A 23,808-nucleotide genomic window follows, 5' to 3' on the forward strand; every position below is an offset into this window, starting at 1 on the left:
TGCAGGAGAACCACAAGAGCAGTGAGACAGGACGCGCCCCAGCAGCCCCCACAGCCTCCGCTCACCCCGCAGTACCTTGGAGGGAGATGAAGTGGGGGAGGTGGATTTCCTCGACAGCCTCCTCTGGCTCTGCAGTGATGTCAAACAAGGGGCCGGCCACCAGCCACTGTTCATGGTGCTGCAGGTCCAGGGCCAGGTGCTGACTCCAGGAACCAAATGCAATCCTCACCGTGGCCGCAGCCCTTACCACGAAACCGAGGCCTGTGGCTGACCACAGATACCAGCCAGCAGCAGGGAACTGAACGCTGAAAGGAGCCAGTGTGATGTCATGATGGGAGAACCCCAGGACTTGGATTTAAGCAGCGATGTGCAGAGAGAGGTGGTATTTGAAGTGAGCAAGGTTCAGGACCCATCTGGGACTTTCACTACGTTAGAAAATGCTGGGGAGTTCACTAACCTCTCTGGGCCCGAATTTCTCTGCACTCTGTATATGTCGAAATTAAAATGCCGATTTCACAGTGCATGAAATAAACATATTATTGATGAAATTTCGGCTATCATAAGGAATAGAGCCTACACACTTCCTTTATATCAGAACTGTTTTCAAATCATCAGCGTCTTCCATTCCTACCTGTATGTGTTTGCATTCTCATCAGTCAACTCAACATCCACATTTCCTTCAGGCCCCAGAAACTGAGGACTTTTATAATCTCGTTTGACCTCAAGATGGAGTTTAGGAGCACAATGGGAAACTATCTGATGCTCTTCTGAGTAAGCAACTCCTGAAAAGAAAATACTAGACATGTAAGAGGTAAGGAGTTGGAAGAGGCACGGCCGGAAGGACTCCTGGGGGCTGAATTACACAAGTGCTGTTGGGACAACCAATATCGAATGAGAACAGAGTGTGACTAGAATATGGAGTTTTGCTACTTTGAATCCAGACAAGGGAAGACACAAGAATGTTCTTTGTCATGAGTAAAAGTATACTCCAAATTCCATAGGGTTTTCTGGGAAGCCAGGCTGGACAGTTTTGGTGGTAGGCACCATTTGCTGAGGACTGGAATCAGTGCACCTAAATGTCTGCTGGTCCCAAATAGCAGATGACACCTTCTGCTGGTGAGGAAAGCCCAGGTTAGAAAAGGATCAAGCTCCAAAGCTGAAGAGGCGAATGGGCAAGCATTCTTCCTAGCTCCTGCAACTGTCCCCAGCCGCCAGGACCATCCGCTGGTTCCCCTGAGCATTTCCGTGCCCCAGCAGTGGGAGGCTTAAGTGACCCCATTTAAACTGCATGGTGCACCGTGGCCGAGGTAAGGAAAACCATTCCTGGTCTTCACTGCACAAAAGACCCTAACCTTACTTCTCCATGTAAAACCACAGAACATTTCCAGCAATCCATACGCCCTTCACTCCTCTCCCTGTTAGCCATTACCTGAATCTTGTTCCTCTGAAGATTCCTGATCTTCTGATACGCTGGAGGTTGAGATTCCCATGTTACAAAAATATTTTAAAAATCAAGAATTAGTTGATGAAAATGAAGACAGTGTTATTAAAAACTAGAGCTGCAGTGTCCAGTAGAGTGCCCACTACCCAGATGTGCTATTTACATTCGTATGAATTAAACGTAGGTAAACTGTAGTTCTCAGTTGTACTATCCGTATTTATGAATAGTAGAGCTAATGTTCTCCCTAGAGCCAAATGTGTCTTGCTATCTCTCTCTGTTTCATGCTGGTGTTCAACGTGGACTTAGCCAGCTTCTCTGGCTTAAATTGCTCCAATTGGTATCATATGATGTTGGAATCAAAGACTGAAGCAGTAATTAACTGTCGCGTGAAATGCGTGCATTTATATTCTAAGGTAATTCCAACCTTGGCCACACCTGGGAAGCTTTACAAACCACCCAATACCCAGGTCACAGCCCACACCAATTGAATCAGAAGTCTGGAGGTAGGACCCAAGCGTCGGCGCTTTCAAAGCCTCACAGGTGATTCCAACATCAGCCAACATGGACTCCATGATCTACAGGGTGAGCCAATGGTTTGTCAGGCCCCTGGGGAGAGAAATCTGCCCTAACACAGGTGATACCTTGGAGGAAGGCAACCAACTCCATTAAATTCTCTGCTTTGGGGTGTTTGAATGTGGAAAAAAATCAAGACTAGGGGAGTCAGAGGGCGAGACTCCCAGTCCCTAAGAGGGTAGATGATGAAATAGCAATTAAAAACAATGTTTATTTCTGTGGCAATAACAGTTACGGCATAACAGATGCTGCTGTGGAATCATGAAACATGGCTGGCTTTTCTGCTGACATTTCCTTAGGTTCCCTGGTCCTTCGATCTATTCCTTGCTATGTCTGTTTATTTCAACGTGAAAGAGACCAGCAGAGAAATCCACATGTGGATTAGGTTTAAAAAGAACAGGTACCTGGAGAAGCGGGATGAAGAGAAAGGCTCTACAGCGCTTTTCTCAGAAGGGTTCTGTGGGCAAGCCAAGCATGGAGAGACCCTTGGTCTGACATCCTAAGACTGGTTGCCGTCTGCAGCTGCACATTTCACCATGGATTCGGTGGCCACATGCAAAGCAGCAAGAGTAAACCTGCCATTGTATATTCTCTCTCCTGGTGCATGTGCGTGCTGCAGTCTGCCTGCTGAGGAGGGTTTAGAAGGTGGGAGGAGCCAGCGCAGAACTGCTGATCCCAGATCATGAGAACCAACGGTTCCATTTTCAGGGATCTTGCAAGCAGGTTGTTCAACACAACCCTTAGTCTAAATTAAACGATACAAACTAACATTTAAATAAATCATAACAGGAATACATTCTTAAAACATACCAATTTCTAGTATTTTCTACACTACATTTTTCTACTTTCCAGCAGTCTATGCTCTTGAGGTTATTTATGTCTGTTGTATCTGTGTGGTGAAAATGTGATGACGACTGCTGCAGGTGTCCTTCCGACGCCCTCGTCAGGGACTTCAGGTTGGTAGTTTGAAATCTGCCATGATGGAGATATTCACCCCTTGGAAACTGGCATATGCTACAAATAGAGGCATCCTCCCCTCCCAGGTGTTAAACCTCAGGACCACACTGCAGCCTTCGGCCTCATCATTAGCCAGTTCCTAGAGAATTAGGTTGGTGTTAGGCATTGAGTAATGATAGCTCAGCCAAAGTAACGCACTGGTCTTTGATTGCACTGTTCTTTGCCTTTTTGTGTATAGGTTCTCTAGACACCTCCATGGAATAAAATGTCATTGCTTAAGGTTTGATTTAAAAATTTCTGGAATTGTGTGGCAATAATGCTCATTCATTATAATATTTATTGAATATTAATGAATAATCATAAGCTCATTGATTATGGTCATTCATTATACACATTCATAATGAGTGAACATAAGCTTATTCTCTCTAATGACTTATGCAAAACATATTTTTAAATACTTATTCACCATTTGTGTATACTTTTGGCAATGACAAAATGTCTATTTACTACATCATTTTCACAATTGTGTTTTTACTTTTTTTTTTTTTTTTTTTGAGACGGAGTTTCGCTCTTGATACCCAGGCTGGAGTGCAATGGCGCGATCTCGGCTCACCGCAACCTCCGCCTCCTGGGTTCAGGCAATTCTCCTGCCTCAGCCTCCTGAGTAGCTGGGATTACAGGCACGCGCCACCGTGCCCAGCTAATTTTTTGTATTAGTAGAGACGGGGTTTCACCATGTTGACCAGGATGGTCTCGATCTCTTGACCTCGTGATCCACCCGCCTCGGCCTCCCAAAGTGCTGGGATTACAGGCTTGAGCCACCGCGCCCGGCCTGTTTTTACCTTTTTATTATAGTTTTCTTCAGCTTAAAATCAGAGGACTTTAAAATTTTTTTCATTCCTATGTTTTCCTTCTTTTTGGTTTAATTTTGCATTGTTTCCTCAACTATATTTTCAGAATGTCCACAACTAGTGTACAGAAATCCAATTAATATGTGCATTTTGATTTCATAGTCTACAACATTGCTAAATTTATTCCTTACTTTGAGTGGGTTTTTAGGAAATCGCTCAGGGTTTTTTTTTTTTTAAATGTGGGATGATGTCTTGGACTTTTAAAGACAATTATTTCTCTTCTTTGTGACCTTGGGTCCTTTTCTTTCTTTTTTTCTTGCATTATTTTCTGTAGCAAAATTCTGCAGGACAATGTTTAATAGAAAGGGAAAAAAATGAACCTGTGCATCCTGTTCCCATTCTTATGGGGAAGACAGTCTCGCTTCCCACTGAGTATAATGTTTACTGCAAGTTTTCTGTATATGTTCTTTATTAGGTCGTGGATGTTCTATTCAATTCCTAGCAATTTTTAAAATTTTAATTATAAAATGGATTTAGTCCAGTGTTTTTATTCTGTGTCAATGAGATGATTACATCTTAATCTTCCTTGATTTTCCTAGTATTGGATATTATATTAAATTCTTTTGAACAGCTTTATTGAGTATAACTGATCTACAAAAAAATCCCTCATCATTAAGATACTCAAGTTGATGAGACTGAATATAAACCTGTGATATGTTATTTCCTCTGATTCCAATGAAAATCACCTAAATTCCTCCTGATTCTCATGTTCCTCTGTGATATTGAGATATAGTGACCAACGCTGTCAGCTTTTCTCAAAAATAGTTTCCCTTACCTGGAATTCTCATCCTCAAGGGGTTGATGCAGTTGATGCTCAGGAGGAATGCCGGCCAGTGACTCCTCTGCTTCCGTCTGATCCTTGCACGTTAGGATATTCTGTGTGTTGTACGTCTCTTTCATAATTGGATAGCGTGATCTTTTAGATTCTCTAAAGAAACAGAATGGGATTTGCACTACAAATATAGGGTAGGCTCTGCAGGAAGATTTTATGTTAATAGCCATAGACCCCATACTTTGTCTTTAGGAAAATCTTTTCTCAGGCTCCCATGGCGCCATCTCACCTCTCGTTATATTCAATTTAACTGTCTTTCTGTCCCCCACTAAATACTGGTTTTTACATCCGGGAAGCAGACCTCAGTCAATTCTCAACACTCACTATTTGCTACAAGGTGTAGTTGCATAACAGGTCAACCTTGCTGAAAAATGTAGGGAAAAAAATGAGATTCCTGGTTTATACTCCACGTTCACCCATCATTTGCGCCAAAGAGAATGGAACCCTAGAATGACGGACTTAAAGCCCAGGACATTAGTGAGATTGGGCATGTGTGAGAACAGTCCATGGAACAGTGTTGTTCCTCCTTTGCCCTCTGCTTCCACCTGGTGAGGAGAGGCTGGGTAAAGACAAGCATGCTCAGAGGGAAGGAAATGATGCATACTGCACTTACTTCCTTCTTCCATCAAAGATCCTTATTCAGATATGGAACACGAAAGCCCTATGCTAGATCCTTTCCTCTTCTTCCTTCTCAAGGGCTGGGCTCTGGTCTCCTTTGGGTCGTGGGAATCAAGATGGGGTTAGAAGGGAGAGTCCATTGAGCCAAGGTCGTCACTGGCCAGTATGACAGCCACTAGCCACATATGCCTGTTTAATTTTTTTTTTTTCAATTTGGGAGCAGGTACTGTTTATTAACTGGCCGGATTAAAAATATAGGGCTGGGCACGGTGGCTCACGCCTGTAATCCCAGCACTTTGGGAGACTGAGGCGGGTGGATCATGAGGTCAGGAGATCGAGAGGTCAGCCTGGCTAACATGGTAAAACCCTGTCTTTACTAAAATTACAAAAAAATTAGCCGGGCGTGGTGGTGCGCACCTGTAGTACCGGGTACTTGAGGAACAGAGGCAGTCATATCGCTTGGACTCGTAAGGCAGAGGTTGCAGTAAGATGACATCACGCCGTTGTAATCCAGCCTGGGCAACAGAGCAAGACTCTATCTCAAAAAAATAAATATATAAATAATAATCATGATAGACACCTTAGTGTCTTAGTTCACTCTTCTAAGAAGCCTATTGATCTGGTCCTCCCTGCTGCCAGCATCTCCACCTTCTACAAAATGGGCGGTCTTTTTCTTCACTCCACCTCATGGAGAGGATAGTTTAAAGGGCCACAGGAAGTTGTTTCTTCAAAGCATTTTCCAGCAGTATAGATCTCAGGAATCTAATCCTCCATGCAGAGGATGCCACATGTACCAAGAGGTCGAGCAATGAGTGTTACCTGTCAAAGCAATTCGCTTCTTCTTGGATTTGCCATAACCACACTTGTAGATTAGTTCATTTACTGACTTCAGATCTGGGTCCCCCCATGCAATATATGGCTCTGCAATGCTCAGCATGTTAACTGAAGCCTTGTTGAGGTTCACAAAGGTCCCATCAGAGATCTGACGAAGGAGAAGAAGCTGCAACACCTTTTGGACCTTTGGGCTCACACCATTGACCCCTCTGGTCCTGATGACAAAGGCCAATTTGGGTTCTGCCGGCACACGGAAGTTGCCAGCTTTTCCTGGCATCCTCGCCATTTGAATGTCAGTTCTGACCATCTGCCTATATTCCTTGCGACAGTGCTTCGCTTTTTCAGAGATAAGCTTCCTCCCTGCCTTTCGAAGCACCTTTTGGGCAAACTTCTTTCTCCAGCACTTGATCTTCAGCTCTGCAACATTCCTTTACTTTTTCTCCCACCCAAGTACTAACCAGGCCCCGACCCTGCTTAGCTTCTGAGATCAGGAGATCGGGTGCATCCAGAGTAGTACAGTGGGAGACTCCTTACCTTTCCCTTAAGGCCTATTGGCAGAGCACAAACATCCTCTTCTGCAACACCCTTCATGGTTCCAGCCAGAAAAACATAAATTTTAATTTTAATTAGCTAATTAAATGTGCAAATCGGTTTCTCATTTGAACTACTAGCACATTTCAAATGTTCAGATGCCACCTGTGGCCAGTGGCTTCCATATTGGACAGCACAGGTTGGGAGCATTTTCATCCTGGTAAGAGCTCTCTACTGGACAGCACTGACTTGAGTCATCTGCAACAGTCCAGTTGGCCAAAAAGTCCGGCTTTGGGGTGTCTGGCATTGATTTAAACCAAACAAAGTGGTTATTTGAGCCCTACCATCCATGGTCTCCTGTGTGTAGCGCTGCCCTTGAAATATCCCCTGGAAAAGGGGTGGATGGACTCAGCGAGAGTGAGGAATTCCTGTGTTGATTAGCAGTACTTTCAACCTGTCAAATACCACCCGGAAATGCAATCTATACCTGAGCTAATAGCAATGTATCAATATCAATGCCCTGTTTTTAACAATGACTAGTCTTACTAAAAAGTATTGGCCAGGCGTGGTGGCTCATGCCTGTAATACCAGCACTTTGGGAGGCCGAGGTGGGCAGACCACCTGAGGTCAGGAGTTCAAGACCAGCCTGGCCAACATGGTGAAACCCTGTCTCGACTAAACATACAAAAAATTAGCTGGGTGTGGTGGCACATGCCTGTGGTCCCAGCTACTCTAGGAGGCTGATGCAGAAGAATCGCTTGAACTTGGGAGGTGGAGGTTGTAGTGAGCCAAAATCATGCCACTTTTGCACTCCAGCCTGGGTGACAGAGCAAGACTCCATCTCCCAAAAAAAAAAAAAAAAAAAAAAAAAAGAAATTTAAAATTATAACAAAAAAGAAAAAGAAAATAATATACTGATTTTATGCAATTAGCCAAAATGTCTCTGCTTCATATGAATTTATGCAAGAGAGAGAAACAAGATTCAAAATCTTCCATTTTTCGCCAAAGAATATATGTCTCCTACGTATGGAATATGATCTGAGGAGGAAAGAAAGCTGCTACTGTCACCTCTATTTCATTTTGCTGAAACATTCTGTCACGGGACGAGAAAAAATACTTCCTCTTTCTGAATCTGCATCCACACAGCCTGGGAAAACACAAATGGAGTTAGAATGTAAGTAGGTGGGAGGAGCCTGATGGTCAGACAGTCTCTTCACTGTGATGTGGTGTGAAGCAGCCCCTGATCAGGTGTCCATCTTTAGAGACGCCATCTCTGATGCCCATCCTATCATAAAAGCCCATTCCGCCACACTTTTGTTGAATTAACTCCATCTCTGTCTCCACTCAGGAGACAGTGATCTTATCTCAGCAGGCATGCCTCCTTTGATTCTCAATCCCTGATGGCACCACAGTCCATCACACTTGGTGACATTCACTCCAGGCTTCTGAAACAAGACCACATTCTTGTAAGCGTAGAAGCATAAGAAGGGCCCTACTCTTCCATCCATCACTGATCCTTAGAAGGAGGGAATGTTAACTTAATTGAGTCAAACTGCACAAAACTGGATGGACTGAACTTTTTAAAAGCAGAATCTCGGGCTGGGTGTGATGGCTCATGCCTATAATCCCAGCAATTTGGGAAGCTGAGGTGGGCATATCACCTGAGGTTGGGAGTTCAAGACCAGCCTGACCAACATTGAGAAACACAGTCTCTACTGAAAAAACAAAAAATTAGCTGGACGTGGTGGCATTTGCCTGTAATCTCAGCTACTGGGGAGGCTGAGGCAGGAGAATCGCTTCAACCTGGGAGGTGGAGGTTGCAGTGAGCTGAGATCGGGCCATTGCATTCCAGCCTGGGCAACAAGAGCAAAACTCTGTCTAAAAAAACAAAAACAAAAAAAACAAAGCAAAGCAAAGCAGAATCTCTTATTTCATGTAAGTCTATTATGAACAATGTAGACCAGGGAAATCTGCATTTAAAAGCATCTGTGGACATTTCTTAGTCGCTAAAGACGTATCAAAAAACTTAACCTCGGCCAGGCGCGGTGGCTCACGCCTGTAATCCCAGCACTTTGGGAGGCCAAAACGAGCAGATCACCTGAGGTCAGGAGTTTGAGACCAGCCTGACCAACATGGAGAAACCCCATCTCTACTAAGAATAAAAAACTAGCCAGGCGTGGTGGTGCATGCCTGTAATCCCAGCTATGAGGGAGGATGAGGCAGGGGAATTGCTTGAACCTGGGAGGCAGAGGTTGCAGTGAGCTGAGATAGCACCATTGCATTCTAGCCTGGGCGACGAGAGTGAAACTCTTGTCTCGGAAAAAAAAAAAAAGGAAAAAACCTTACTTAACCTGAGTATCAGTTTTCTAACTTGTAGAATAAGGATGCAATGCCATCATCACAAATCCTTGTGGTGATTAATTCTAGAAGGCTAAAATTACTTAGTACAAGACCTAATATACACTGGGTTCCAGAAAATAACTCATCACAGTTTCCTTCAACATTCCCTAGTCTATGGTCTTTTATGCATGCCATAGGATCTAGTCAGGTCAAGCTACTATTTGAATTAAAAAAAAAAAAACATAGCGTGGGTTATGAACAGTATAAATTTACATCTCACCATTTTAGAGATTGGAAAGTGCAAGACGAAGGCACTTGCAGATTTGGCAGCTGGTGAGGACCTGCTTCCAAACTCATAGGCAATGGTCTTTCTGTGTCCTCATGTGGCAGAATGGGAAAGGAGTTCTCCAGGGTCTCTTATATAATGGGATTAAGGTCATTAGTGAGGGCTCTGCCTTCATGACTTAATCACCTCTCAAAGGCCCCACCTACTAATACCATTTCATTGAGAGTTAGGATTATAACAATGAATGTTGGAGGGGCACAAACATTCAATCTACAGCAGATTCTGAATTGTGTACATAGAAATCTTTGGATACATTCATTTATTCTGAGTTCCAAGACTGTGCAAAATAGTGCATTGATTTGGCACAATTGAGATGTGTGAGCCTCGTGCAATTGAGGAGCTGCTAAAACACAGACAGGGGACAGCTTAGTGAGTCAGGCTGTACGGTTCTGTTCTGATCTGGGAGCTATGCTATGGGATTGTCAGGAGCATAGTCAAAGCCACATGACATACGCACCAGGGAGAGAGCTGGAAGAAGACTCATTTTTGCTCAGGTATGAAGTCACCATGGTCAGAGTCAGGGATGGAGAGAGGAGGTCTAAAAAGTACACCTGGGTTCTCATGGGGGTTTTCCCCTTCAGTCATGCAGAGATGAATGAGTGAATGAATGAATGAATGAATGAATTAAATGTAAGCAGAGCCTTAACCTGCAGAATGAGAGAAAATGTTTGCAACTCACCCATCTGGGAAAGGTTTAATATCCAGAATCTACAGGAACTTAAACAAATTTACAAGAAGAAAACAAACAAACCCATTAAAAAGTGGGCAAAGGACATGAACAGGCACTTCTTGAAGGAAGATAGTTATGCAGCCAACAAACATGAAAAAAAGCTCAACATGACCCATCATTAGAGAAATGCAAATCAAAACAACAATGAGATATCATCTCATGCCAGTCAGAATGGCAATTATTAAAAAGTCAAGAAACAATAGATGCTGATGAGGCTGTGGATAAATAGAAACCCTTTTCACTATTGGTGGAAATGTATATTAGTTGAACTATTGTGGAAAACAGTGTGGCAATTCATCAAGGAACTAGAACCAGAAATACTATTTGACCCAGCAATCCCATCACTGGGTATATACCCAAAGGAATATAAATCATTCTATTATAAAGATACATGCACACATATGTTTATTGTAGCACTATTCAAAATAGCAAAGATATAGAATCAACCCAAATGCCCACCAATGACAGACTGGATAAAAAAATGTGGCACACATACATCATGGAATACTAAGCAATCATAAAAAGGAGATCATGTCCTTTGCAGGGACATGGATGAAGCTGGAAGCCATTATCCTCAGCAAACTAATGCAGGAACAGAAAACCAAATACTGCATGTACTCACTCCTAAGTGGGAGCTGAACAGTGAGAACACATCGACACAGGAGGGGGAACAAAACACACCAGGGCCCATGGGATGAATGAGGAAGGAAGAGCATCAGGATAAATAGCTAACGCTTTCAGAGCTTAATATTTAGATGATGATGGGTTGGTAGGTGCAGCAAATCACTGTGGCACACATATATCTATGTAACAAATCTGCATGTCCTGCACATGTATCCTAGAAGTTAAAAGAAATGTAAGCAGATCCTTTTCCTCCAGAAAATATCCATGGTGCCCTGCAGCACATGAAAAATAATGAGATGCAGAAGAATGAGGCAACAAGAGCCCTCACAGAGCACACAGTCACTTACCATTTCCAAAGCCATCTCCAACACCCGAAACCCTTTTTTGAAGATCTCCTTCTTCCCATTTATCAAAAGGTGTATTTATTTCTCCACTATTTCTCTATTAACCCTGAGAAAAGAAAATATTACATTGAAACAAGTCAGAAGTGTAAGGTTTAAATGAGAGGCAACGGAGGCCAGTTATTGAAATGAAGAAATTTAATCGGCTCCCGGACAAGGTTATAAGGTCCGACAGGAGGGGTGGGGGGAATTGCGCAGACTCCTCTCAGACGTGGGTTTTATAGGGAGTGGAGGTGTTTGGTTGTAGGAGAGCAGGACATGGACGTGACAAGCTGCTATTGGCGGGTAGGCGGGATTTCCGGTGAGCGGGCAGCCCAGGGGGAGTGGGACCTGGATGGGACAAAATGCTATTGGGCAGGTTCTGGAGGGGCTTCTTTTGAATTTTGGCGGGGTTCTTTAACGGCGAGCTAGGTGAACTTGGTGCCGGGCGTGGAGTGGTGACCTAGTTTCTAGGAGCGGAGGGGGGATGGGCGTGTCTGAGCTCCCGGCGAGGGAGGGGTGGGGCGGGGCGGGGAGGGGGGGCGGTGTCTGAGCTCCCGGCGAGGGAGGAGGGGTGTGTCCGAGCTCCCGGCAAGGCGACCGGCCTTACAAGAAGGACCTTCACATAAATGCTAGCTTCCATATCTCCACAAGACAGATAAAAGTGTTTATTACTGGCTGGGCGCGGTGGCTCATGGGAGGCCAAGGCTGGTGGATCACGAGGTCAAGAGATTGAGACCATCTGGTCAACCTGGTGAAATCCCGTCTCTACTAAAAATACAAAAAATTAGCTGGGCATGGTGGCGTGTGCCTGTAGTCCCAGCTATTCAGGAGGCTGAGGCTGGAGAATTGCCTGAACCCAGAAGGCGGAGGTTGCAGTGAGCCGAGATTGCGCCATTGCACTCCAGCCTGGGTAACAAGAGCGAAACTCCATCTCAAAAAAAAAAAAAAAAAAAAAAATGTGCTTATTACCTAAGAGCCTAGGAAGTAAAACAATAAAGTAAAAAAAAATACAAAAAATGAACAAGAAAAGCGTGTATTACCCATTCAGGAGCCATGTATCACTGGCATCACGCCCAGTAGTGGTAGGCACTTAGGACAGAGGCCAAAACAGGGAAACTTGTAAGATAAAAAGTTTTTTGCGGGGCTGAGCGTGGTGGATCATACCTGTAATCCCAGAACTTTGAGAGGCTGAGGCGGGCAGATCAGGAGTTCAAGACCAGCCTGGCTGACACGATGAAACCCCGTTTCTACTAAAAATTACAAAAACTATCCAGGCATGATGGCACATGCCTGTAATCTCAGCCACTCAGGAGGCTGAGGCAGGAGAATTGCTTGAACTGGGGAGGCAGAGGTTGCAGTGAGCCAAGATCGTGCCACTGCACTCCAGCCTGGGTGAAAGAGCGAGACTCCATCTCAAAAAAAAAAAAAAAAGTCCATCATATTATGGTTTGCAATCAGGAAAAAAGGTGATAACAAACTAAATGTCCATCACTAAAAGAATGGATGCATTGATTATAATGAAATACCCTAGCTTGAGCTTGGTTATACTGAATACATTTTAAACAATCCTGCCAACTCCATTTTGCCCACCCTGAGCTATGTTTGCCCACTCTGAGTTATGTAGGGTATTCTGTTCCCAAAGCTTGTGGTCTGAGACACCTGCCATCTTTGTAACCCATTTTCTGGGAAACGGGGCCCACCGGCCCTGTACATCCTGTATCTGTAACTGTGTAACTGCTACCCCACATCCTGAGTAAAAAAACAATTTTAAGTAGAACTTTTTGTTAGGCAACCCCCCCCCCCCACCGCCCACTTCCCTTAACCTGCTCCTTCGGCTTCTGTAAACCGCCCCCTGAACTGAAACTGCTATAAAAACGTGGACCGCCCTTTGTTCTTGGCCGAGAGGTTTGAGCTCCAGCTGACTCTCGGACGCCGGCATAAAGGTGGACTCAACAAACTCAGTGCGTGGCGCTTCTGTTTAAACTCGCTCGGGTATAGCAATAACATGATCACTGCATTAATTCTGTAGCGCAGTTAACATGAATTGCTGAAACCACAGGTTAAACATTAACAAATATTCACAATATTGGTTAAAATTAAACCGCAGAAGAAATTGTACAGCGTTGACACCAAGCAAATACAATTTTTAAGTAATATGGAAAATGTTATTTAAACTATAAGCAAAATATGTGAGACATGAGGGGAGATTAAGACCTGTTTCTATGTAGTGGTACAGCTGAGAGGAGGAGGATGCATTCCAGAAATTTCATACGCTGCTTCAATTTTATTTAAAATATTTTATGTATTGCCTATATTATATGTTTTATTTTAAATAATGGGCAAGGATAATATAAACTCTGCAGAAGCATCATGTTTTCTCCTGCGCATGTTAAAGATGGTCCAGATGCTTGCACTAACCCCGTTGACCTCCCACAGCCAACACGGCAACCGGAAGTCTTGAGACCTTACTTCCCTCAATTCTCAGAAAGCCCTCCTCCTCCGTGAGCATTATCGGAAAAGAAGCTGAGAACTAGTGAAACTGAAGCCTAAGGGGATTCTCCCGTTTGTCTCATCCTCCCTAAAGTCACCACCTGCTGCTTTTCTGGAGCACTTACCAGGTGAGTTTCAGGAGCCCCAGGGTACAGAAGAAGCGGAGGCTTGCTAGGACACTGCCAGGCTGCTCTGTGTTCAGTTCCCCTTGGTCACCAAGAAAGGGCAACCCCAAAGGGAGAAGTTCATACAAAGCTGTCAGGAAGAGAAATAGGGCCCTCCCCTTGTTAAAGAAGAGGAAGCATGAAAAAAAACCCAGGAAGTTCTGCATCCTGTTAGAGCCTAATTTTTTTTCCAAGTTGCTTTTGCCAAGATGTGACTTTGACAACTTCAGCCACCTCTCTCATACTCAATTGTTTAAAGTTTCTATAATAATAATTGTTATACTAATGTTCATGTTGTTAATAGTAATAATTTTACATTGCAAGTGTAATACTTTCATATTAGAAGTGTCAGCCTAAACAAACATATGAAAGCTTTCTTTAAAAAACAACAACAGTGTTTATTTGGGAATAAAGCGTTGCAATTGGGAATATGCATACCATAGTAAACTATGTGTGTATTCAGGTGAGGAAGAAGAAAAGGAAAAATCAGTTAGATAGACAGCTAAGGATGGTTCTCAGAGAAGCAGACTGTCTGAAAAAAAATCACAGCTACAGGTAAAAACAGGGTAACCTGGGGAACATTCAGACTGCAGTGCACACGTAAGCAGGGAGATAAGCAGGCAAGGCCCAGCATAGAAGCCTTTGTTCTTCCTGTGACTAACGCATTCCCAGAAAAAAAGTTCCCTCCCCTTTTCAGATATATACACGGTGGGCTTCCTAGGAGCTTGTCTAGGGAAAACAAGCCCACAGTTATATACACAAGAGAAGCTATGCTTTGTGCTTACCTAGAGACATTCCACTGCTGCATAGATAGGGAGAGTATACAGATGGTTTTACAGATACTTAAATGGCTATAGAGATCAGAGGAGTTTCTGATAAGAGTTTTTGCATTCAACTGTAAAATCATTCCCCTCTCTGCTGTGGAGAGCTTTCTTCTTTTGCTTAGTAAATGCTCATTGCCACCTCACGCTTTGCATCCATGCTCCTTAATTTTCTTGGTCCAGAGACAACGAACTTGGATAACACCTGAGACAACAAACCTATTGACCCTGACCTGTTTCACAGGGACATAAAGGAAGGCAAAAATGGAGAGGATTGCATATTGTTTTGAAGTAATTAGCCTTGACTGCAGAGATCAATAATGAGGGTGACATACGTCTGAGGACAGGCAGTTGCTGGGCAGCTGTCCTTGCAGAAGTATTTTTTTGTTTAAGGTTGCAATTGGCTTTATGCAGCATTGGGGATATTGTAATTGTAAGGCCGGTCACCTCGCCGGGAGCTCGGACACCCCCCCACCCCACCGCTGGGAGCTCAGACACGCCCACACCCCCTCCCTCTCCAGGAGCCCACACATGCCCCATCCGCACCTGAAAACCACGTCATTACTCCACGCCCACTTCTGTACTCGGCACCTAGCCAGCCGTTGAAGAACCCCGCCAAAATGCAAAAGAAGTCTTGTAAATCTACCCAATAGCAGTCCAGTCTTGTAAATCTACCCAATAGCAGTCGAGTCTTGTAAATCTACCTTAGTATTCAAACCCTGCCTACCTGCCAATTGCAAGCTTGCCCCGCCCACGCCCTGCTCTCCCACAACCAATCAAACGCCTCCACTCCCTATAAAACCCCACGTCTGAGAGGAGTGAGTCCGTGCAACTTCTCCAGCCCCTCCTGTCGGACTGCAGAACCTCGCCTGGGAGCTGAATAAATTCGCATTGGATCTTCTTGTGCTGGTCTCAGTTTCCTCATTTTAAACTTGGCAATAACCCTTACAGTAATCTTTTTCATTATCAGGCACTCAAGTGTGAGACCACTCTCTTCATTGCCTTTCTGGCTCATTTGTCAGGAGTTTCTTAACTTTGGTGACTCCATTTTTGTTCTCACAACTTTCACATTTCTCCCTGTAATCAAGATCTTTCTCTGAAAAAAGCATTGATCAATCATTCTGTAATTTGATTTTTTTTTTTTAAGACAGAGTCTTCCTCTGTTGCCAGGCGCCAGGCTGGAGTGCAGTGGTGTGATCTAGGCTCACTACAATCTCCCCCACCTGGGTTCAAGCAATTCTCCTGCCTCAGCCTCCCGAGTAGCTGGGATTACAGGCACTATGTGTCTCTATGTTCTTCAGTTCTGCTCTGATCTTAGTTATTTCTTGTCTTCTGCTAGCTTTTGAGTTTTTTTTATTTTTGATTTTGCTCCTCTAGCTCTTTCAATTTTGATGATAGAGTGTCGATTTTAGACCTTTCATTGCTCCTCATGTGGGCATTTATTGCTATAAATTGCCCTCTGGACATTGCTTTAAATGTGTCCCAGAGATTCTGGTATGTTGTGTCTTCATTCTCGTTGGTTTCAAAGAACATCTTTATTTCTGCCTTCATTTCATTGTTTATCCAGTTGACATTCAGGAGCCAGTTGTTCATTTTCCATGAAGTTGTGTGGTTTTGAGTTTGTTTCTTAATCCTGAGTTCTAATTTGATTGCACTGTGGTCTGAAAGACTGTTATGATTTCTATTCTTTTGCATTTGCTGAGGAGTGATTTACTTCCAATTATGTGGTCGATTTTAGAGTAGGTGTGTTGTGGTGCTGAGAAGAATGTATATTCTGTGGATTTGGGGTTAAGAGTTCTGTAAATGTCTATTAAATTCTCTTGGTCCAGATTTGCATTCAAGTCCTGGATTTCCTTGTTGATTTTCTGTCTTGTTGATCTGTCCAATATTGATAGTGGAGTGTTAAAGTCTCCCACTATTATTATGTGGGAGTCTAAGTCTCTTTGTAGGTCGTTAAGGACTTGCTTTATGTATCTGGGTGCTACTGTATTGGGTGCATATATATTTAGGAGAATGAGTTCTTCTTGTTGTATTGATCCTTTTACCATTATGTAATGTCCTTCTTTGTCTCTTTTGATCTTTGTTAGTTTAAAGTCCATTTTATCAGACACTAGGATTGCCATCCCTGCTTTTTTTTTGCTCTCCATTTGCTTGGTAAATATTCTTCCATCCCTTTATTTTGAGTCTATGTGTGTCTTTGCACGTGAGATGGGTCTCCTGAATACAGCACAGTGATGGTTCCTGGCTTTTTATCCAATTTGCCAGTCTGTGTCTTTTGATTGGGGCATTTAGTCCACTTACATTTAATGTCAATATTGTTATGTATGAATTTGATCCTGCCATCTTATTACTGGTTGGTTGTTTTGCCCTTTGGTTGGTGCAATATCTTCATTGCATCATTGGTCTTTACCATTTGGTTCTTTCTTGCAGTGGCTGGTCCTGGTTTTTCCTTTCTGTGTTTAGTGCTTCCCTCAGGAGCTCTTGTAGGGCAGATCTGATAGTGACAAAATCTCTCAGCAATTGCTTGTCCATAAAGTATTTTTATTCCTCCATCACTTATGAAGCTTAGTTTGGCTGGATGTGAAATTCTGGGTTGAAAGTTCTTTTCTTTAAGGATGTTGAATATTGGCCCCCACTCTCTTCTGGCTTGTAGGGTTTCTGCTGAGAGATCTGCCGTGAGTCTGATGTGCTTCCCTTTGTGAGTGACCTGACCTTTCTCTCTGGCTGCCCTTAGTATTTTTTCCTTCATTTCAACCCTGGTGAATCTAACAATTATGTGCCTGGGGGTTGCTCTTCTAGAGGAGTATCATTGTGGTGGTCTCCGTATTTCCTGTATTTGAATGTTGGCCTGCCTTGCAAGGTTGGGGAAGTTCTCCTGGTGAATATCCTGAAGAGTGTTTTCCAACTTTGATTCATTCTCCCTGTCATCTTCTGGTACACTGATCAAGCATAGATTAGGTGTTTTCACATAATCCCATATTTCTTGAAGGCTTTGTTCATTTCTTTTCACTCTTTGTTCTCTTTTCTTGCCTTCTCGTTTTGTCATTGAGTTGATCTTCAATCTCTGATATCCTTTCTTCTGCTTGATCTATTCAGCTATTGAAATTTGTGTTTGCTTCACGAAGTTCTTGTGCTGTGTTTTTCAGCTCCATCAAGTCGTTTTTGTTCTTCTCTAAGCTGGTTATTCTAGTTAGCATTTTGTCTAACCTTTTTTCAAGGATTTTAGTTTCTTTGCATTGGGTTAGAACATGTTCGTTTAACTCAGAAATTTGTTATTATCCACCTTCTGAAGCCTACTTCTGTCAATTCGTCAGATTCATTCTCCGTCCAGCTTTGCTCCCTTGCTGGTGAGGAGCTGTGATCTCGTAGTGGAGGAGAGGTGTTCTGGTTTTTGATGGTTTCATTCTTCTTGAGCTGGTTTTTTCCCAACTCATTGGATTTATATAGTTTTGATCTTAGGTAGCTGCTTAGGGAGGCAGCCTTTCCTTTGTCTGCCTGCAGAAGCGTTGCTGGGCTGCTGCTGCCACGGGTTCAGTGGAGCTGCTGCATCTTTTATTTACTCAGGAAAGTTAGGCGGGCTTCTGCAATGGTGGCTGCCCCTCCCCCCGCCGAGCTGGATTGTTCCCATTGCTCTCTAGGTGAGAAACTCTTGCTTCAGAGTTTTTTTCAGTCTGCTGGGCTTTGTTGAGGGGAGTTGGGGAGGAAGGGGGGGGAGGGGGGAGAGGAGGAAGTGGGGGGTACTCGTCCTGCTGTATGGGCTGCTTCCCTGTTTTTAGTTTCCCTTTCCTCTGGGGGAGGCTGTATCCTTCTAGTCAGCTTTCTGGCTTTTGCATCAGCCAGTGCTTCCGCCTAGATCTACGCTGACAGTCGCCGGGCGCCAGCGGAAGTTGCTGTTCTGCCCTGTTCAGGCAGCTCGCTGAGGCTTTTCAGCCTGGTGAAGATCTCCTGTTCTGTGGGTTGTAGAGGGCTTGGGCGGAGCGCTATATCCGAACCGAAGTCCCAGAGGGGGAGATCCCCCGGTCCTCCAGTCCGTTGCACACACCTCCTGGGTGGGGCAGTGCCCCGCCTTGCCTCAACTTGCCCTATTTGATTTATACCCACTTTCCAAGCAGACCCACAAAATGAACCTGGTACCTCATTTGGCATTGTGGAGACCACTCGGTTTCTGCGTCTTGCTCACTGGGAGGTGCTTTCCGGAGCTGCCTCTCATTTGGCCATCTTGGGATCCTCTGCCACATCTTCTTTATCCAGTCTGTCGATGGTGGACATTTGGGTTGGTTCCAGGTCTTTGCTATTGTGAACAGTGCCGCAATGAACATACATGTGCATGTGTCTTTATAATAGAACCATTTATAATTATTTGGGTATATACCCAGTAATGGGATTGCTGGGTCGAATGGAATTTCTATTTCTAGGTCCTTGAGGAATCGCCACACTGTCTTCCACAATGGTTGCACTAATTTGCACTCCCACCAACAGCATAAAAGTGTTCCTATTTATCCACATCCTCTCCAGCATCTTTTGGGGGATAGGTATTTTAAATTCAGATTCTACCGACCTTGGATCTTCTTTCTCATGAGCAGACCAGATACAATTTAAAGGGAATTAAAACGAGCCCTGGAGGGGGAGGTCTGCAGATGCACCCCATGGACACAGTGTAGGACATGAATCATGAGGTGATCATACTTGAGATGTCTCAGATAGAGCTCAACCAAGATTTTGTAAAATTACTGAGGAAGAATTCATGCTAGAAACGATTACACTAGATGGTATTAATCTTCCAGTGAGTAGGCACGCTTAGGTAGGAGAGACTGGGAGGGGTCCTGGGGACTTCCAGCAGCTGTTGATGTTCTGTTTCTTGATCACAACCCGCACCCAGATCAAGAAACAGAACATCAACAGCTGCTGGAAATCCCCGGGACCCCTCCCAGTGGTGTCTGCTGAAAAAATTCAGGAGTTGTTTATATCCTGTATGTTTACCATTTTTTGTTGTACTTCAAAAGTGGTAAAAAATAAAACTCAGTTGATAGATCTGACGGAGAGCAAGCTTAATGATGAAGGCTGAATTGGATCTGAAATATTTTCAAAAGAAAAATTTCCAGTTGTGTTGATCAAAGAGATGAAGCTCCACTGGAATGGGGGACATATATAGGCCATAAATAAAATGCGTCAGCATAACCCTCATAAGATATGGGTATCATTCTGGGTAGATTTATGCAGACATAAGAAACATACCAATGAATTCTATTCTATGTAAAGGAGTTAATCTCCAAGTACTTTGAAACCCTCAATCTGTGCTATTCTTTATAGCTCTTATCATCTGTACATATATTTTTCTATCCCACGAACATTATACTCTCTCCAGTTATCGTGTTTTGTATGTTTACGTCACTAATACACATCTAACCCCTAAAATAGTGCCTGGAATATGTGAGGTGGACAAATATATTTGTTGAATGAATTTAAAGAGTTGCTTACAGCAGCGCAGTTTAACAGAAATATAATGCGAAGTCTAGATGCCATTTTAAGTATTTCAATAGTTGCATTAAAAAGGAGCAAAACCAAGCAGAAAGACCACTTTTAATTATATGTAATATGTTCATTTAGCTCCCCAAATAAAAACCTGAACATGAAATCAATGAAAATTGTTTACATGATACTTATGTATGATTATTTATAGTAAGACTTTATAATCTCCTTCAAAAATTTATGAAATGTGTCAATTCAAAGTAGTCACATTCCAAATGCCCAATAACTGCAGGATTATTTTTTCTTAATATAATTCATTATTGAGACTCCTCTGTTGCAGAACATGGTTGAATGCTCTTTAAGAAATGATAATTCTTGGCCGGGCGCGGTGGCTCAAGCCTGTAATCCCAGCACTTTGGGAGGCTGAGGCGGGTGGATCACGAGGTCGAGAGATCGAGACCATCCTGGTCAACATTGTGAAACCCCGTCTCTACTAATACAAAAAAATTAGCTGGGCACGGTGGCGCGTGCCTGTAATCCCAGCTACTCAGGAGGCTGAGGCAGGAGAATTGCCTGAACCCAGGAGGCGGAGGTTGTGGTGAGCCGAGATCGCGCCATTGCACTCCAGCCTGGGTAACAAGAGCGAGACTCCGTCTCAAAAAAAAAAAAAAAAAAAAAGAAATGATAATTCTCATCTTAGAAGTGAAGAAATATATTGAGAAATTAGTGTATTATTTTTCATGAGTACAAAAGGGCAGATAGTTGGGTAGCATGAGGAAATAATTTCAGTAATCATCTCCAGTCTCAGGTTTTTCTCAGTCCTATAATACGAATAGAAGGTCATGGAGGCATTTAAGCAATAAAAGAATGCAAAGCAAGCGACCAGCAGAAGGATGGTGTGGGTGGCTCTGTGTTCAGGAGATGGCTGGGAAGAGAGGCTGGGGCTGTGCAGATGCTGGGCTCTCCTGTGGTGTCTGTGGAGGAGGCTCACCATGTAGATGCTGGTCCCGACCATGAGGAACACAAACAGGAGATCCCGAGTCAGTATGACAGTTGTATATAACCCTGGATAGAGGTGTCCAGAATGCCCAGTGTGACAGTAGACTTGAGAATACCCACGACCAACAAGAGTGAAATTGCTTCTGGCTTCTAGAGTTTCAACAACTTGGATGTAGATCAGCATGTTGATGACCCAGAAGAAAAGAAAAGAAGGGAAAATACAGGTAGAGTTTAGGTTTAAGTTGGGCCCATTTAGAGTGACTGGGGCTGATGGTGATGGCTTGAAATATACTCAGGAGAGCGGTGGTGCAGATGAAAAGACCCCAGGAAACTCTGCATATATACAAAACTGCTTTACAGCCAACATTGTTCATAAAATGTGTTACTCCAAAGGATGCTGTGACATCCGGGATCAATGTGAACATGATGGTGAAAACATTAACCAATGCGAGGTGCATAAAAATCAAATGGATGGACTTCCTCAAGTGAGAATGAATGAAAAATATGTACATATAAAACATAAAGGGCAGTGAGTTCCCCACAACACCAACATCAACCTGAGCTATGAGGAAAAACACCAAAACTTCATCACGTAGAAATATTATTTTCATTATGTTTAAGTGTTCTATTTAGGTAAGCCACTCCTCATTGAAGACTAAAAATAACATATCTTAACATGATAAATAGTGGTCTGTGGAAGAATGTAATCTTGAACAGGTCAGTATGAAGAGAGGGTGTGAAAATGTCCAAGTCCTCTGTATTTCAGTCTCAGATATGGCACATCCAGACACTGACTCTCTGGAGATTCTTGAGAACCTTGGAGGACAGAAGTAAATCTTATGAAGAAGGTGGAATTGAAAGGCTAACACCCAGCACTACGTGTATTACCCAGAAGGACACACTGGCATATATCCAAGATAAATTAGAATTTTAAGGCATTTTTTCTTCAGAATATCAGACTGCATTTTATATCAAAAATAGATTTGAATATTCTAACCTCTTTAAAGAACACTATGACTCTAACACATAAAGAGTAGCATGCATATATAAACTTCTTTTTCATAGTTTTGGTGGGATACACAGTCCTTCCAAGACAAGGATCACTTTTTTTTATTGTATTTGGGCTCTGGGATACATGTGCACATCCTGCATCCTGCAGGATTGTTGCATAGGTATCTGCATGCCATGGTGTTTTGCTGTGTCCATCTTCCAACCCCACCATTACCTATGTCAGGCATTTCTCCTGGTGTTATCCCTCCCCCTCCTCCCCCCCTCCCCCGCTGTCTCCCCTCTCCTCTCCTCCATCCCCCCACCTAGCCCTGTAAGTGTTGTTCCCTTCCCTGTGCCCGTGTTCTCATTGTTCATCATCCGCCTATGAGTGAAAACATGTGGTGTTTGGTTTTCTGTTCTTGTGTCCGTTTGCCAAGAATGATGGTTTCTAGGTTCATCCATCAGTGGTTTGTAGTTCTCCTTGTAGAGATTGTGTCTCTACAAAGGACACAAATTCATCGTTTTTTATGGCTGCATAGTATTTTACAGTGTAGATGTGCACAATTTTTTTTTGTCCAGTCTATCATCGATGGGCATTTGGGTTGGTTCCCAGTCTTTGCTATCGTAAACAGTGCCACAATGAACATACATGTGTAGAATGATTTATAATCTTTTGGGTATATACCCAGTAATGGGATTGCTGTGTCAAACAGTATTTCTATTTCTAGATCCTTGAGGAATCGCCACACTGTCTTCCACAATGGTTGAACTAATTTACACTCCCACCAACAATGTAAAAGTGTTCCTTTTTCTCCACATCCTCTCCAGCATCTGTTGCCTCCAGATTTTTTAATGATTGCCATTCTAACTGGTGTGAGATGATATCTCAATATGGTTTCGATTTTCATTTCTCTAATGACCAGTGATGATGAGCATTTTTTCCTATGTTTGTTGGCCACATATTTGTCTTCTTTTGAAAAGTGTCTGTTCATATGCTTCACCCACTTTTGAATGGATTTGTTTGTTTTTTTTCCTGTAAATCTGCTTTAGTTCTTTGTAGATTCTGGATATTAGCTCTTTGTCTGATGGGTAGATTGTGAAAATTTTTTCCCATTCTGTCGGTTGCTGGTTTACTCTACTGATTGTTTCTTTTGCTGTGCAGAACCTCTTAAGTTTAATTAGGTCCTGTTTGTCTACTTTGACTTTTGTTGCCATTGCTTTTGGTGTTTTAGTCATGAAGTCCTTGCCTGTGCCTATGTCCTGAAAGGTTTTGCCTAGGTTTTCTTCTAGAGTTTTTATGGTGTTAGTTTTTATGTTTAAATCTTTAATTCATCTGGAGTTAATTTTTGTATAAGGTGTAAGGAAGGGGTCCAGTTTCAGCTTCCTGCACATGGCTAGCTGGTTTTCCCAACATCATTTATTAAACAGGGAATCCTTTCCCCATTGCTTGTTTTTGTCCGGTTTATCAAAGATCAGATGGTTGTAGATGTGTGGTGTTGCTTCCAAGGCCTCTGTCCTGTTCCATTAGTCTATATCTCTGTTTTGGTACCAGTACCATGCTGTTTTTATTACTGTAGCCTTGCAGTATAATTTGAAGTCAGGTAGCGTGATGTCTCCAGCTTTGTTCTTTTTGCTTAGGATTGTCTTGGCTATGCAGGCTCTCTTTTGGTTTCATATGAAGTCTAAAGTGATTTTTCCCAGTTCTGTGAAGAAGGTCACTGGTAGCTTGATGGGGATAGTGTTGAATCTATAAAT

The 23,808-nt window shown here is 43.1% G+C and overlaps 1 protein-coding gene across 13 annotated transcripts in view; it reads right to left on the reverse strand.

Moving 5' to 3' along the window:
* Nucleotides 1–13,878, reverse strand: part of CARD8 (caspase recruitment domain family member 8) — a 33,454-nt gene extending 19,576 nt beyond the window's left edge. For 4 of the 13 annotated variants that reach the window (XR_002478157.2, XM_064381093.1, XM_021668508.2 and 1 more), the window contains exons 1-9: nt 13,736–13,878; nt 11,085–11,187; nt 7,766–7,844; nt 6,701–6,751; nt 5,750–5,847; nt 4,658–4,810; nt 1,430–1,470; nt 632–782; nt 76–305 (exon numbers count right to left, since the gene is read on the reverse strand). Coding sequence is in view for 12 of the 13 variants with exons in the window: in XM_064381093.1 (XP_064237163.1) it covers nt 76–305; nt 632–782; nt 1,430–1,470; nt 4,658–4,810; nt 5,750–5,847; nt 6,701–6,751; nt 7,766–7,844; nt 11,085–11,143 (862 nt within the window). In the remaining variant the exon portion in view is untranslated. Of the gene's footprint in view, nt 1–75; nt 306–631; nt 783–1,429; nt 1,471–4,657; nt 4,811–5,749; nt 8,143–11,084; nt 11,188–13,735 lie in introns of all 13 variants that reach the window. The other 9 variants (XM_064381086.1, XM_021668507.2, XM_021668509.2 and 6 more) reach the window with 9 other exon arrangements.
* Nucleotides 13,879–23,808: the final 9,930 nt, after the last annotated feature.

Source organism: Aotus nancymaae, unplaced genomic scaffold (assembly GCF_030222135.1).
Source record: "Aotus nancymaae isolate 86718 unplaced genomic scaffold, 86718_ANA_hifiasm-v0.15.2.pri h1tg000028l, whole genome shotgun sequence".
Lineage (NCBI taxonomy): Eukaryota > Metazoa > Chordata > Mammalia > Primates > Aotidae > Aotus > Aotus nancymaae.